Raw genomic sequence first — 18312 nt, forward strand, 5'->3', positions numbered from 1 at the left:
AAGCTACCCTGCCTAATATCATTTATCTCGGCCTTGAAATCCTGCAATTGAATACACCTGATTATGTAGACCCATGCTTCTAATAACTCCAAAACTGTTAGAGGCCCAGTATCCCGTAAACCTTTAGATCTTCTACAATTACGCACAAATCGTAAAAGAAATGCTACAGCTCTCTGTAACCGAAAGAAATTAGAAAATCTGTCAAAACAAAATTTTGGACTACAACTGTCTTCTTCGACCACAAAAGTTTGTCGAACAGCTCTCTGCTCCGGAATCTCTGAAATATTGAACCTTCCTGAAGTAGGCCATGTAACCTCTTCAGCTGATAACCAATGAGGCCCTTGCCACCAAAGTCGATTTTCCAATAAATTGTCACAATCTACGCCCCTGGATATTAGGTCAGCTGGATTGCTTTCTGACGCAACATGAAACCAGCCAAACCCCTTTGTAATACCTTGAATTTCCGCCGTCCTGTTAGCAACAAACGTTGTCCAATTTGAAGGTTCCCCTGCCAACCAACAAAGTACAATTGAAGAGTCGCTCCATAACCTGACTTCTGAAGGTTTGATTTCAGTGGACTGTAAAACTGAAGTTATTAATTTTGCCAATAGAAGAGCTCCGCAAAGCTCTAGCCTCGGAAGCGAAACAACCTTTAGAGGAGCGACCCTCGATTTGGAACACAGAAGGCGTACACAGTATCTTCCATTTTTATCAACCGATCTTACAAATACACAGGCCCCATACGCCCGTTGAGACGCATCGCAAAAACCGTGAATCTGTATGGACTTTGCCTCCTCACAAGAGACATGTCGTTTAATTTGAAATGCCTTTAATCTCCCCAATTCTTTGCTCAATCCCAGCCAACCCTGTAAAATTGGTTGCGGCACCTCCTCATCCCATCCTAATTTTTCTCTCCATAAGGCTTGCAGTATTAATTTCGACCTAATAATCAAAGGTGACATCAAACCTAAAGGATCGAATAATTGGGAAATTAAAGATAAAATCATGCGTTTTGTTACCACCTCACCCTTAAATTTTACATCATTTCCTAGACTGTCATAGTGTAAAGTATCAGACTGATTATTCCAATAAATTCCTAATGTCTTTGACGCGCCATCATTTTGAGCAATATAATGATCGACATTTTGATTTTCTTGACCATTTGAAATAACCTCAGATTTGTTTGAACTCCATTTCCTTAAAACAAACCCACCCTCAGAAAGTAAACGTCCAATTTCAGCCTTTAAACATGCTGCTTCTTCGATATCCCTACCACCACTTTCCAAATCATCCATGTAAAAGTCTTGCATGATGACCTTGCTGACCTTGGAACTGCATGCTGAATTAGAATTTGCCAACTGCTGTAAACATTTGACTGCCAAATACGAAGAGCAAGCCATTCCATATGTAATAGTATTTAATCTGTAATGTTCTATAGGACCCTCTTTATCAAATCGCCATAAAATGCGCTGCATATCCCTATCCTCGTTTGCAACCCACACTTGCCGAAACATCTTTTCAATATCCCCCGTAATAACCACATTGTGCAACCTGAAACGCAATAGTATGGAAAAAATGTTTTCCTGCAACCTTGGTCCCACCATCAGCTTGTTGTTAAGCGATACGCCATTGCTACTAGGAGCGCTGGCATCGAAGACGACCCTAAGCTTAGTGGTTAAAGAGCTTTCCTTTACCACTGCATGATGAGGTAAGTAATAGGTTTCAAAACCTGGTGAATTATCGACATCTTCCAGGTCTATCTTGGACATATGCCCTAAATTGATATATTCCCTAATAAAATCAGAATATAACTCCTTCAAATGACTATCCCTTTCAAATTTCCTTTCTAACGAATTGAATCTTTTTAAAGCCGCATGAAACGAATCGCCCAATTTCGCGGAGCCCTCACGAACTGGCAACCTCACAACAAATCTCCCATCCTCTTGTCTAGTTGTTGATTCCATAAAAAATCTTTCGCAGGCCTCCTCCTCTCTGGTTAACCACCTTTCCTTTCCAACTTCCTCTAAAGCCCAGAATTTCTCCAGCTGATCCTGGACCGATAAAGTAGAACTCAAATTGCAACTAGAATGTGTGTTTGCACTATTTTGAAAACCGAAGGGCCCTGCAATGACATACCCTAATCTTGTAGCTTGAATTACAGGCATATTTCTTCCTAGAGAAATTCTTTCACTTTGTAAGATGTCCCAAAAAATAGAAGATCCTAATAAAATATCCACCTTGTTTGACCTTGCAAAAGAAACATCAGCCAAGATTAACCCTTCTGGTAATTTCAACTTACTTACATCAATATTCCTAGATGGAATACTATTGCAAATTTTATCAATAAGCAAAAATGAGTTCTCGTGTTTATAATCTGAAACTTTGGAAATTATTGTAGCCTTAACCGAGTGTGTAATGTTGGTGACCCCTGGACCTATACCTAAAATTGAAATGTTAATTTTCCGTTTCAGAAGCCCCAACTTATCTCCCAATTCCTTTGTCATAAAGCAAGACTGAGATCCTGAATCCAGTAACGCCCTACATTCATGCAGACCTCCCTTATCATCTTGAACCCTGATGATGGCTGTTGACAGCAAAACGTCTGAGACTTCTTCACCTTGAGTTTGTAAACTAGTAGATGCGCTGCTGTGCCCGTTAAAAACCTCATTGTCACTTGTAGTGACCCCAGTAACCCTAGTGCTATTCTCCTCCCCTTGACCTTGCCTCTCATTCCTCTCACGTGATGGATCAGTGTGAAGCAAAGAGTGATGTTTCCCACCACAACGACGACAACCCTGTGACGTGCATGCATGTACTCTATGCCCCTGTCTAAGACAATTCCAACATAAATTAACCTTGTTTATAAAATCCCTTTTACCTTGCAAATCCAAATTAAGAAAAGATGTACAACCTTGCAAATAATGTTCTGACGATTTGCATTTTAAACACAAAGCCCGTGGTTGAGTCCCTTTATTAAATGCCCCATAAGAGTTTAATTGTAAATTAGAGTTACGTTTAAAAGGTTTGACATTTTTACTTCCTTGTTCACCCCCTGAGATGTTGCTACGATTTGTCGTTTCTAAAATCGCACATTTATTCGACAAAAATTGTAAAAATTCCTCCATAGTAGAAAAAGTATCAACCGACCCTTGTTTTTGCCATTCTTTTCTTGTCACATTGTCAAGTTTAACCTCAAAAATATAAATCAGTAACGTGTCCCAGTGCTCAACCTTTAACCCTAATGATTTTAAAGCCCTCAAATCCTTTCTGACCTCATCAACCAGTTTTCTCAACTCCCTATAATTTTCTTTAACCATGTTAGGAAAATTAAACATTGACTCTATGTGACTCAAGGCTATTAGTTTTTTATTTTCAAACCTATCCTTTAATAATTTCCATGCCTCCGAGTAGTTCAAAGCAGAAACCTCCAAAGAATGTACCACCTCAGCCGCACTTCCCCTAAGAGCCCCCTTTAAGTAGTAGAATTTCTGTATATCTGACAAATTTGGATTGGAATCCACAAGCGTTTTGAAAGTGTCATGAAACTCTGACCACTGTTTATATGACCCATAAAAATGCGGAATTTCCATTGCTGGAAGTTTTACCTCTGGCTTTGAAGCTGTACCTGTGTTGGGCGGCATGCGTACAACGTCATTCTGCAGCCCCCCATCTAGACTTGGCGACCTTATTGGATTTAAAATATTATTTAATTGCCCAACTATTTTAAAAAATGAGTTACAGAATGCCTCTCGCTCATCTAACTGATCATCGGAATCGTCTATTTCTTCAATTTGACACTGTATAACTTCGAATTCATTAAACCACTCGTTTATCTTTGTCAAGCGCATGGGTACCTCAGAAATCTTAGAACTATCGTAACCCCTTAAAAAATTATTTTGCAATGTAAAATTACGTTTAAGATTTCCCCTTTTTCGTATTAAAACTTTAAATTCTTCATCTGAATCCTCTCGCACTTGATACGAGCTACCTTCATCCCCTTCAGATGCCATTTTGTGTGATATTTATTATTTATGTAAATTATTTAAAAATATAACCCTTTCAAAGTTTTTGCATAGATAGTAAAAGACCTTATTAACCTAAAACCTTATCATATAACACTACCAAAATACATGTATGTTTTCTGCAAAACTTTGCACAAGCATCTGTGAAATATTAATAACCTAAACCGTGTTAGATGTTATGCAAGTGAAAAATACAACCTAACCATCTGCAGAATATTACATAAACCTTTGCCTAAATATATTTTACTTAAACCTTGTAAAAATATACAAAAACCTTTCAAAATGCCCGTAAAATCGTTTGCTGCAATTTGCATAAGAATCTGTGTAAACAAATGCCCTTTTTATTACAACCTAATATAACCTTGTCAAATTCTATGCAAAACCTTTGTAAGTGTGCTACTAAGTTTGTATGCAAAATGAAACCCAAGTAAAACCTTTTACAAATTTGTGGAAAATACACAAACACGACCACAAAATTTATTTTACAAAATTTGCTTTTATTGGCACTCACCTCTTATGTATAGCACCTACCTCAAACGTCAAATACTTGCACTTTTCACAATGAATTAGTTTTCGTTTGCACCTAGTCTTGTGCTGCCTTCCTGTTTCCTTTATGTTTCAAAAACAACCTTAAAAACTGAGCCGGTCTTGCCCCCAAGAACAGAACCCTTCTTGATCCTTCCTAGGCTAGAATACCTATTCTAACCAATCCGGCTCGAAGGACCAAAATGTTTGATGCCGATGTTAGTTCATCAATTTTGATGTTGTCTCGATAGCTGGTTCCGTTTCCCTTTTTGAATTAAAGACTGTTTTGTTCTATAAAAGACTTTACTGACAGCCAGCATTAGCTCCAAAACAAAATAAAAATACAACTTTGGAATTTACACGTGCTACGTCATAAGAAAGAAAATAACCCAAACAAAACAAAATTACGAGCTAAGCTAACCCCTTCAATTAAAACATTAAAACCGACTGACACGACTCGACTCGAAGCGCCGCGCACTCCCATCGGGAAGAAAACATGGCAGTTCGGTCACGCCGCTACGTTGCCGTTGTTAATTAAAAATCGCGCTATCGCTAAATTTCGACTTCGCATAAACTTAAACAATTCCTCTTTAGTTGAAACCAAACACCCCTATTTGATCATCGGGGTCTGCATATAATAGCCGTTTTAATTCGGCATCACTAAGGCCTTTCGACATTTTTGATTAAATTTTAAAAAAGCGAAATACCACAAAACTCGCAAAACTAACTGCTAAAACAAAACTCTTCAATGGCTTTGAAATAAATAAAAGTCTGCGCACACTGCAACGATCACTCTAATCAACTAATGGGCTATTTTTAGAAGCAGCGCGCGCCGAATCGAAGTACAAAGCAACACATTCCCACGTGGGGTATAAATGTACCCCAGGCTATTCAAACAACTTTATTTTTGAAAAACCGAGAAAAAAATGTGGTTTAAAAGGCAGTAAATATTTACAAAGCTTTTATGAACAGAAAATAAAATTCTTCGCAAAAAATAAGCTTTTTTTGGGCAAATATGCAAGAAAAGAGATGTATGGGGTACATTTGTACCCCACCCCGGAAGACGAAGGTTAAAATTTGTAAAATGTTTGAGTGTTATTTGTAAAAAGAAACATATACATATTAATAACATTCCTTGTTACTTGTGAAAGATTTTCCCACAAGTTTTATATTAGCACCATATTTATAAAACTGAATAAGTTAATACCATAAAATTTTGTTTTTAGTTTTAACTATAAAGAAATGCTCATCTTGTCAGCATTTCTTCTAGCCAAACGACCTTTGGCAGCTTTGACAATTATGTTAATTAATTTCTTAATTTCATAGAGTTTCTGGAGGTACATTTAGTTAAACATTTTTCCTTACAAACTTTGCTAATAGAATTTATAGCTCACAATTCCCATTTTTTATAGTTATTCTTAGAAAACTTTTCGTCAAATTCCTTTTAAAATTATGATAGCTAGCCGCTCAAAGTATAACTGATATCGCAGGCTAAAATTCAATTTTCCATTGACACCCGATCATTTCTCCTCGGCTAAAAGGCGAACCTAAGAACCGAAGCTTCTCTAAATGCAATTTATATAGATGAGTTTTCGCTCCTTTCGGCGTCGTAAATATGAAATGTGGAGACTTTGATGGGTCCCCATCCATTTTTATTGAAAATAGATGTTCCAATATATATTGGGTTTAGGCGAGATTGCTTTTTCATCTTTGAAAAGTGCGGGGGCCATATCGGGAAATGGTCTAAGCTGATTGAGATAATAAATTTTTTTTGCAATATTTTTTTATAGAAACGCGAAGTTATAACCAATAAAATATTTTGGTATCATTTTAGCCTCTTTTTTTATAGAGATTTTTGTAGTTGATAATATAGTATTGCCTATCAAAACCTTACTGTAAGGCAATTACCTAAGTTAATTATAGGATTTATGTGTATTTTAAATTATAGTTATTCAAAACAACTGTCGAAATTTCTTGAGAAAATTACCAGTCATCGTTTGACTAAAACAAAGCCATTCTAAACTATTTTTAAACTATTCCAAGCTGTCTTCTAACTTATAATTGAAAAGCTGTTTATTCATTGAGTATTCACTACTTTTGCCTAATTCAAGTCTTAGAGGCGGAAATCATAAATCCATGTAATAACTAGCAATAATGGCAAGAAGTTAAAAAACAATAGTATTTCTGTTATTTATTTCTCAACCTAAATTGAAAGAAGATTGGAATGCAAAAAAGAAATTGACAGTCGCGTATATTATTCAACATTTATAAATATTCAAATATTTTAAATACATTATACTGCTATGAAAATGTAATATCCATATTTACTTTTATATTAATTTTTATACTATTTTTTGGTACCATTTAAGATTCTACTTATGTTGTTCCTATAGGGGTGCTACCTATAGCGCCTATTAGTTTATCTGATATGACTGAGACAAGAAACAGGAAGACCTATTCAAGACATCATAGACGTAACATTAATGACACATTCAGGATATTAAGGGCTACAAGTTATGGCAATTTTGGAATTTTAATAATAATAAGGGCATAATTTACATACTAACAAATAACACTAAAAAATACAAAACCATGTAAGAAATTGTGATGATATAGCATGGCAACAAAATGAATATACTGACACTTTTTAGTACCCTGGATAGACTACCGAAAGACATGTGACCCAGAGCCTAATTTATTGCTTAGAACAGGTAATAGTACCCTGGGAAACCTCACTCAGCGCAAACGTACTAAGAACAAACTACACAACAGAAATTGTAAAGGTTCGTAGAGGCATTATCCAGAAAGATAGCTAAAGCCCGATTACACGCGCTAAAATAATACTTTAAACTTACCTGTGCTCTTGGATAAAGGTCGTAGCAATTAATATCTCGGTACTACCAGCAGTCACCTACAGCTTTGGAAAACTCAAATAAAGTCTCACTGATCTAGAAAGTGTAAACAGATGCATAATTTATCGGTCTACAGAATTTACTTACCTAGAAATCAAGGATGATGAGATGTAAGAAGCCTAAAATAGCTAAATGATAAAGAAGTAGAAAACGTGTATACTTGCCTTAAATCAAATCCACTGCAATTGTTGCAACAGACAATAGACTTTCTCCTTTCGATCTTGCCGAAGACGAAGCAACTTCAAAAGATAATAAAAATTATTACATTACATTATGGCTGAGTTATTTTTACGCGAAAGTAGGTATAAAATGCAGCGTACTTTTCGTGTGAAATGTACAACTTACCGAACTGGTTAAATTGCCATTATACCACCGAAACCTCCTGTGAGGCTTAAAATTTAGGGAGAGGGTCTGGATAAAAATGAGAGAAAGTCTCCCTCGATCTATCCGTAGAAGTAGCATAACACCGAGTAGCGCTACTGCAACAACATCTCTAACCAACTCTGAGGAACTCAAGACTAATTTCTCAACCAGCTCTGGCTGTTTCTAAAGCGATGCAAGTCATGATGCCGATAACCACAAAAGCCGAAGTGCCAAGTAAAGTTTTAAAAAGAAATTAACTTATTTTTCATGCGTTCCTATTACAAGTTGACAAACCTTTTTCATCGTACACGAGTACTTTTTAAATTCGCAGCACTTCACTGGAACTGTCGAGCCATTGTAAAGAACAATGCAGCAAATTCAAGCAGAAGTTTTTTTAGAAATGTACATAGAGACTTGAGAAATCATCACCCACTTTTACAACTAAGGATCTGTCGGTCACATATGATATAACCCAATTCAATACTCTACCTCGCACTCCTAATCTCTTTAATTTGTGCTTAATAAAAATCGAATTAATCGTTTCAAAAGCTCGAGATAGGTCGAAAAGAAAAGCCACTACATTTAATCTTTTTTTAATATTATCCCAGACATACTGAATTAATTCAAGAGAAGCTGTTTCAATAGACATATTTTTTCGAAAACCATGTTGCGAAGAATATAGAATATTATATTTATCAAGAAACCGTACTAATCGATCATACATAAGCTTTTCAAATATTTTCGAGAAGCTACTTAAAAGGCAAATAGACCTGTAGTTCTCAATTCTATTAGGATCACCTTTTTTAAACACCGGAATAACTTTCGGACACAACTGTGTGGGAAATACTCCCTCTGTCACAGAATTGTTCATTAATAACGCCAGGTATGGCGAAATTAAATCACAACTCTGTTCTAAAATTTTTGCTGGTACCTCGTCAAGTCCTTTGGAAAATTTATTTCTTAAACCTTTTACAAGCAAAGAGATTTCGTCTAAGCTTACCGGCTTAAAATAAAAAGTATTTGTTATATATTGTTGTGAGGGACTATAATTTTTATTACTTAATTTTAAATTATCTAATCTGTTTTTTACTGAATTGGCGAAAAGTCTCCGAACAACTCTGCGGTTTTTTTATTATTAGCTGTAATGGCAATAATGGAATCTTTGTTATTGTTTGTTTGTCAGCCCAACCTTTCATTTGTAATGTTCCAAAGCATTCCTGTTCTATTCCTAGAGTTACAAATTTTGCTTTCATAAAACTCTCGTTTTTCATCTTGTATATTTTTATTAGCAACGTTCTTTAAATTTTTATAATAATTATTTAATAAATCAGAATTCGTCTGCTTTCTTAACCAATTTAACGATTTTAAATTGTCTAAGTTTGCCAAAACTTCAGCAGAGAACTCAATTTGGCTTTTTATTTTGTATTTACCTAATGTTGTTTTTGTCACCGGAAAAGCTGTATTAAAACACCAATTAAAATGTATCATAAACTGATCAAACAAAAGATTTGTATTAATTTCATAAGAATTCAAAACAATACCTTTTCTGAAATGAAATTTGAAATAATTAATTCCAACTTGCGAGAATTTACGTGTATTTATTGTTTAATCCTTACTTTCATTACTCTCATGATTAGATGTAAAATATCATGAAAATATCTGACTAGGTAAAATATTTAGGTAAGGCATTGCTGAAGATAGCCTGCCTGATTTTCTCTAGTGCCGGACATCTGCATAGAATGTGCTCTGCAGTCTCGTCTTTCTTCATGCATAGTTTGCTATTTGCTGCGCTAAATCAATCCTATTCATGCGGTGACGCAGTCTGTAGTGGCCGGTATATATTCCCATTAGGGCTTCAAGAGATCCAAAGGACAAGACGCAACATTTTTACTCAGTCCAGCATTCATCATGCAAGGCCTTTAACTCTTAGAATGATATTGCCAAGGAAAGAAGGTTGGCATGGATTGATGAATATCAAGAATTTCCATGCAAACCAGGTAACTAAACTGAGAAAATTCTTTATCAAAAAGACGCAATCATATTAACTTCACTGCGTTATCCTAATTTCAGATAGAAATTAATCGCATTTGAACCTGGTAAGTGGTATCGTACATTTCTCTCTGATGCGCAAGAACAAGAACAATGGTTAGCAAGCAAACCTCATACAAGACATTATAATAAACTTCACAAACCACATGTATGTAAAGAGGCATCTAATAGATGGTTGATAGACGCAGAACTTTTTTTGAAACTGAAGGTTTTATGCTAGCTATTCGGGACCAACTCATTAGTACAAATAATTAAAAAATATTGATAATGAATAACACAAATGCTACAACGCGCGAAATACCAATGATACAATACCGCAAAATGCAACAAAATTCTATCAGAAAACTGAAACTATTCAGCACATACCTGGTTGCTTGTACTTGGCCAACTCTGACTACCTTTATGGACAAAACCAAATCTGCAATATTGTACATCAGAAACTTGCAAGCAAATACGGTCTAATTGCTTAATCCATATACGAAATATTATTAATGTAAAGCATAGGTAGTTTTAGAAAATGATTGTGAACGTCTGTGCGAAATTTAATTTTATTATATAAATAAGGTGGTGAAAAAACCTTGTGCATCATCAACAATTACTTGTTTTGAAATTTGTTCCTCTCCGAGTCCCTTGGACCATACACAGCATCGTAATGATTAATTTGTGATAGGACCAGCGCATTTAGCAGAATTTTTGTTTTTCTATTTAAAAGCAAGCGATCTGAACAAATAATTTTTAGGTTTAAAAATCTTTTTTTGTATAGATGCATTGATCTGTTGTGTAAATCACAGATCACTATCCAGAATTAAAACTAAATTTCTGTAGAGCTCGATGTATTTTGTAGGCTCGCTATTTATATAAATTAAGTTCCTAAATCTTTGTAAAAAGTTTACAGATCTACCCTTACCCTTGCCCAAACTCACTTATTATAATTTAGTTGTAAGCCATAATTTTTGGACTATTCGTAAACATTATCAAGGTCATAATTGATACTGCTTGAAAACTTTCACCTGGTTCAATTGAAAAATCAATTTTAGTATCATCAACTAAAGCAATTACATTTGACGTTCAATAATAAAAGAACTTTGACGTCAAAGTCAAAGTCAATTGACTATAATGCTTTTTCAATGTTTATATCGGGTTTTGTTTAGGATGAATTATTATTAACTCTAATTTATATACAGATTTTATTTCCTTTTTTAGTTTTGCTAGATTTACACTCTAAGTCACTAAAGAGGCAATATTAGCAGGAGTATTTTAAAATTTCCTATAGAGGCACTACTACGACCTCTTATCCTGACATAGCTATACTATTCGGCGATTACTTTTCTAAAATATATGACCAAAAAGCTTGTCCAGTTCCTCATGAATTAGTTTTTAACAATTTACATTTCACGAAATTATCTAATTCAATTTCTAATATCTATACCAAGTTGTTACTATTGGATATAATTAGAGGGCTGAGCTCAGATTGTCTTTCTCTAGTTCTTGACGTAGTTCAGCTAATTTCAGGCCTATCAGCATACTAGTATCATATAATTACCATTCCTTAGACATTTATAAATTTTATCTCTGATGTAATGACACTCTATTTAAATGCAACAGTTCGCTTTAATGAATTGTTGCTGGTTGTTCCACTGAGTTAAATCTTGTAGCGCTTTCTAATTTTTCGGTCAGTTCCCTGAAGGAAGGTTTTCAGGTACTTGTACACAGACTTCTCTAAGGCCTTCGATAGCGTCAAACACCAAATGTTACTATATAAAATCTGGTACCACAAGGGTCATATTTAGGATCTTTATTATTCAATATTTATATTAACGGAATATCTCAATGTTTTTAGCACTTTTCTTCGCTTGTTATTTTTGCTGATTGCTTGAACATATTATATCTGAAAGTAAAATCGCTCAACGATTGTGTTAAACAGACTAACTGTTTGTTGCAATATTACTCGTACGGGTTTAAATGTTTAAAAAGTCAGTCAGTTCATCAACTATATCAATAAAAATATGCTTTTAATCTGTTTTACACATAATATCACACTAAATAACCATTTAAGTTTTACATCTCACTTATCTGAAATCACTTTAAAAGCACTTGAAATGTAAGGTTTTATCAAGGGAAGTTCTACAGATTTTTAGAGCACTACCTTTATTCGGCTGCTTTATTGTTGCCTTGTGCGTCCTGACTTGGAATATCGTTCATGTATGTGGTCTACTTCTTATAATAGCCATATCCAGAATCAACCAAGTTCAATACAAATTTGTAAAAAATATGGCATACAGGATAAATCTTTCTGAAACCAATTTCTATCAACCTAACTATTATTAAGTCGAGAAGGTTTTACATCTAATAACTCTTGAAATCAAAAGAAATCTGAGGGACATTTCAGTCTTTTATGATATTCTCCATTCCTGTAACTCAGACTCGCAACTATTGGCAAATATTGCCATTCACATACCGTCAAGCGGATCTGTTTTGATGTCAAGCTATATCTTTTGCACTATCGCACATAAAACAAACTACGGTTTTAACTTATTCCTGGCAAGAACAAGCAAGACTGGCAAGCCAAAATCAATCTAATGTTGACTTTTTTGATGCACCTGCTAGCATCAGGAAAGAATATTAAAGCATTTATGTCCTGAATTATTTTCCTTTATCGTATTCTAAATAATGCCTAAATTTTTATAGGCACCACCAACTCAAATAAAAATAGCGTATCTGTCGTAGCCTTTTACTGTAATCGGTCATTACATGAAAAGTCTGGCCTTTTCATGAAACGCTGCCAAACACTAAAACAAATAACTGTTACGCCGAAAGACTATAAATTTTAGACGTTACGTGTTTTGTCAGCGTGCTTCGGCCGCTTGATGAAAACGAGCAAAATTACGTTAGGTGTCCGACTGTATTGGACGTTTCATGTACCGCTTCGAATCTACTTTGCACTTGCTGAATCAACATTAACGAAATAACACACATACTAACGACGGCCGAGAGTGTTATTGTGACACAAGAAACGCAATTCTACAAGAAATGAGAAGAGTTTTATTCCCAGAAACCTCTACAAAAGCCTTATACAAAGCACAAAATTGAAACAGTTATACAGGAAATTGTAGCAGCTAAGCAGAAACCGTAAGTACTTATCTCATTCTTATAGATTGTTTAGGTTAGGTTTATATCCGGGATTTCCCGGGTTTCTCGTAAACTCGTAATTTGTACAGTGTACACTGTGAATTAATTCATGCTATTACAAAAACATATCCCCACCGTCAGTAGGTACTACCTGCTAACCTATCATTTTGAAATTTTATACACTTGTGTAGTTTGGATAGCAATATTTAGATATACAGGGTGTCCTAATATTCCGTAGACATCGAACTAGCACGTATTTTTGAAATTAAAATAAGTCGATTGGAGACAATTAACCTCTAAACAAAAGTGCTTCATTTGTCTGTTAGAGCTTAGTTTTCGAGATACAGGGTGTTAAAATTTTTATAAAAAAATCGTTTTTTGTTAAATAGTCAAAAACAATTTCTCCGATTTTGATGAAACTTGGTACAGTTGATAGCAGTAATAAGGGGCTCTTTTCTATGCAATTAGATTTTGTTTTATATAATAAAAATTCCAAACTGTGTTTTTATTGTTAAACTTTGATGCCTTCTAACGGACAAACGAAGCACTTTCGTATAGAGGTAAATTGTGTCCAATCGACTTATTTTAATTCCAAAAATACGTGGCAGTTCTATGTCCACGGATTATTGGGGCAACCTGTATAATGTTAGGTATACAGGATGGCCCAATAGTGTGGTAAAGTTAGCTTTTTAGAAAAAATGTTTCCTAGAAAGGTTTTATGGGAAGCATTGTATGTACTTTCGCAGGAAATTATTCTTAGCTACACAGGGAGATCTATAATAGCGAGGCACAAGAAAATTTTAATTATTTGAAATTTGTTTCTTTATTTTTTCTAAAATAGGCTTCTGTTTTAGAGGAAGAAAAGAAAGGCGCGAATACTTTTTGCTGCAGACATATGATGTTATGACCATTTCTGACCAATCACATTTAATAAAGAAACATAAAAGCGAGGATGAAATCGAGTTTGTAGTGGCGTACGAAGATTTATTTGAGAACGGTGGTCCCGTTAAAATGGAAGTAGCTCTCAAAAATAAATTGAGTATCCCACGTCCGGCCATAGAATGTTTTGTTCAATGCTGCAAAAGCTGCAATGAAAAGAAACATGGCAGACAAAAAATTGTAGTACGTCCCATTGTAAGTAAAGATTTTAATGAAAGAGGGCAGGTGGACCTGATAGATTTCCAATCGCTTCCCGACAAGCAATTAAAATGGATAATGAATTATCAAGATCATGCCACAAAATTCGTATTCTTACGACCAATGGAAACCAAACGTGCTGAGGAGTTGCTTCCAACTTATTAAATATTTTTCTGTTAATCGGAGCCCCGAAAATTCTCCAGAGCGACAACGGTCGCGAGTTTGTCAATGAGGTTTTACTTGAATTGAAAGAGTTATGGCCTGAATGCATTATAGTACACGGTCGTCCTAGACACCCTCAGAGTCAAGGCAGCATTGAACGCTTAAACCAAGACGTTGAAAACATGATACGAGCTTCGATGTCTGACACGTATAGCAAAAAATGGTCGGTAGGACTTTAGTTTGTGCAATGGCAAAAGAATATCTCATTTCACAGAACAATAGGATGGTCTCCGTATAAAGCACTTTTCGGCTGTGAACCTAAAGTTGGTCTATCCTCTAGTAGCATCCCCTCAGCGCTTGCAAAAACATTAAATTCCGAAGAAGAGCTTATGAAAATTATAAGTAACGAAGAAGATTCAGTTGTCGAATTATCGGATGCACATGAAAGTTTCGCTGATGAAGATACCGACATTACCAATATTGTGTCTTGCTCGGAGGAAAAAAGATCTGAACAAGCAATTTGCGAAAATTGTTTACGTGTTGTTAATATTACTGAAGTTTGTCAACAAGGATCTTCAGTAATGTGCAACTTTTGTTCCGCTAGCAAAAACATCTCTGAGGAACGCGACAAAGCTAGAAATAAAACTGAAGAAGCAGCCAAAAAAATATTGAGCAATTCGGCAAAAAATTGCTTACTTGCAATGTGGGTGATTGTGTGTTGTTAAATAGTTCTAAAGTCGACAGAGGTCCAGGAGATTCCAGGAATATGATTTGTTTAATAATAGATCAGAAAAATGCTGTAAATCAGGGTGCAGGTAAACACGGCATTATAAAGGGATGATTTGGTGCTGAAAGTCTCACTGTTGCGGGTTCAGCATTTCTTAATAAAGAGGAAATCCCCTTGGAAAAATCACTGAGCTTAAGAGAGGCTGTGTCATTAGGATCAGGTAGTCAAGGCTTTCTCAAATGTTCATGTAAACCCAGCAAGCAACAGTGTACTAAAAATAAGTGTATCTGTAAAAAAAATAGCGTACTTTGTAACAGTCGGTGCCTTAATACCTTGCCGTGTTTTAATAAGTAACTTATTATTTGTTTATGAGAAAATCTCATCCATTTTTCACAAAGAGACCGACGTATACAACAGACGAAAAACAATGAAAAACACAAAGTCACGGTCTCACAACATTTACTTAAAGCTACACGTGTTTCGCTCTATTCAGAGCATAATCAGGCCTAAAACAATAATAATTAGTCTTGAAAGAAAAAAAGGACATTAAAAAGACTAAAACCTTAAAAAGCCACTAACGTTGGCAAAACAGTAAATAAACATACATTTAAGGTTAGGATGACTTTTTTTATGTAATGACCGATTACAGTAGAAGGCTGCGACATATCTATTATATTTATGTTTGTGGTAATGCACTTTCAATAAAAAATGCATTAGTCATAATGAATCTTATGATTTAAAGACCTATCTATGATTACTTTGTCTGAGCGGTGTTATTATGTAAATAGTTTAATCTTAGGATAGGCATGTAATTTTAATTCAATTTATTTTTTTTATTATTGTGCTTTTTACCCGTTAAAGAAACAAACAAATAAAAGAGTGCTGCTTTAATAATAGAAATATTTTTGCGATGTTTAATATATAAACTGAGAGAAGGATTGGCCCAAGGATGGAGCCTTAAAGCACGTCAGAAAAAATCCTTAAAAAAACAGACCGTACTTTAAGAAACAGCCTGGTACCTATTTTTAACACAGCAATCAATGCGTTTGCTTCGATCTCTAAACCAAAAAAGACTAAATATTTATTAGAAGTTTATTGCTCAGAGTATCAAAAGCCTTGTTATAGTCAAGCATTATTAATAGTGTTGGTTTATTAGAGTTTAATTCCTATAAAATATCATCAGTTAGAGAAGCCAATTCCATATAACAGCTGTGGTTCGATCTAAATCTTCACTGCGTCACTGGTAAAATTGAGTTGTCTTTAACGTATTTTTGAAATCGTATTTCCATTTCTTATTTTATTATTTTGATAGTACTGGAAAAATGCTTATTGGTCTGAGATCGCTTAATGTAAGAGAATTTATAGTTTTGAACTCTTTTGCTTTTTATTATAGATAGAAGTCTCGAAAAGCTCAATATCGCTAGGAAAACAATATATTCTTCAAGATGAATCTATGTGTTGCAATCTTGTACATCTGGATAGGATAGATATATTCGCAGATAAATAACGAGACAGATTTGTCTTATTCTAACTTATTACCTAATCTTTGGTTTTTGGCGTTAGTCAATATATTTATTATTTTATTTGATTTGTGAAAAAAGTGAAATGCATAAAAATTTTTAACCATATATTTATTTTAAGAAAAAATTAATTAGTTAACTCATAAAATATCAAGAAAATCTTTTAAAAAAATTAATCACTTTAATTAAGAAATATTAACATTAAAACAATATGACAAAAATATAACAGCGACTATTGTAAGTGATACATCAAACGTCAACGCATGAGAGCTACTAGTAGTTGTTTCTACTTTAGCCGTAGTTGGTGGGTTTGTTACTGTTGTAGTTGAGCTATTTGCTGTAGTAGGGCTACTTGTAGTAGAGCTACTTATAGTAGAGCTACTTATTGTAGTAGAGCTATTTGTTATAGTAGAGCTGCTTGTGGTAGTTAAATTGCTACTTGAAGTGGTTGCTGTATCGTTATTTTCTAGGTTATAGTATGAATTCAGGCTGCTCTGATAGGTGCTGACCCATTCAAGATTCTTTTTAGCCGCAGCTAGGCCAGTATTCGCTGCCTCCAAATGAGTTCCGTTAAGTACATTGCTCTCAATTAGATTTTCAAGCTGAAAATTAATATTTTCAAACTGTGTTTACTTACATAAGATATATGTAAATACCTTAGCTATTTGTGTGCTAGTGGTTATTGCGCCTGCTATTCCTTTAAGTATTTTCTCGACTGCGTTTAAGCTTGTATAACTAAAAATAAAATTGAAATTATTATTATTTTTAAGCCACAATTATATTTTTATTGCATAAGATTTTTACCGGGAAATTATAGATGTGATATGTTCTGTTAAGAAATCCAAAGCTGCATCCACACCATTTGCGCTTCTTGAGTAAACGGCCGAGAACACAGATACATAATCTTGAGATCTGATTCCACTGTTATCTATTAGTGTTTTATTCAGATACCTAAAAAATGATTAAATTTGTTCTAATAAGGTAATTCACGTCATTGTTAGCTTCAGTGTGATTTTGTTACTTACTCTTTTAAAATGGTTTCATTGTTGGAACATCCCAAAGCTGATAGGATGGTGACTTGTTCAGTTGAGAGAGATGTATTAAGGTACTGGTTCCACAAGAATTCCCAATCGGATGAGATATTATTACTATTTTTTATACCATAACAATAAACAATTAATCTCAAGTTTTTGTCAGGCCTAAAAAAGATTATGAATATATATTTCGGTTTCGATTACTCACTTATAGAAGTATAAAACATTATAATCATCTAAAGAACTTAACTTCCTTTATTATTACAGTATATGTGTATCCTCTGGAAACCTTTATAACTATAATTTTATTGTGCTTGGATTTTGTGATAGTAATACAAAAACTATCACATTACTTCATTTAGGACGTATACTTATTATTAAAATATCATTTGGCAAAATACTGAGTAATGAAAAAGCAAAAAATATTATTCTAGGAGAGAATCAAATTGGTTCAATGGTCTAGGGTGCGAAAAAATCTTATAGAACTTCTGAGCTACAAAAGGGCCTAGACAAATAATTACCAATTTTAACTTGCTGTTAAATAGTAATATTTAATCCAGGTCAATAAAAGAGCAGTAAAACTAAGCTGTGAATGTTTAGAAGTTAAAAGAAACTTACAAGGAAAAGATATTATAAAATAAATACATCCACGTAATGATAAAATAGGTAAGGCGACATTTTATATTAGGAGATAAGACATTGATCAGTAGGAAATATTACTTCTATACGAGA

General features: G+C 34.3%; 1 protein-coding gene across 1 annotated transcript in view; it reads right to left on the reverse strand.

The window, feature by feature from the left end:
* Positions 1-16640: 16640 nt before the first annotated feature.
* Positions 16641-18312, reverse strand: part of LOC126744494 (membrane alanyl aminopeptidase-like) — a 53110-nt gene continuing 51438 nt past the window's right edge. Inside the window, exons 12-15 of the mRNA XM_050451930.1 lie at positions 17572-17745; positions 17351-17497; positions 17203-17281; positions 16641-17148 (exon numbers count right to left, since the gene is read on the reverse strand). Coding sequence (XP_050307887.1) covers positions 16732-17148; positions 17203-17281; positions 17351-17497; positions 17572-17745 — 817 coding nt within the window. The 3' untranslated portion in view covers positions 16641-16731. The remainder of the gene's footprint in view (positions 17149-17202; positions 17282-17350; positions 17498-17571; positions 17746-18312) is intronic.

The sequence above is a fragment of the Anthonomus grandis genome, chromosome 14 (genome assembly GCF_022605725.1).
Source record: "Anthonomus grandis grandis chromosome 14, icAntGran1.3, whole genome shotgun sequence".
Taxonomy (NCBI): Eukaryota; Metazoa; Arthropoda; class Insecta; order Coleoptera; family Curculionidae; genus Anthonomus; species Anthonomus grandis.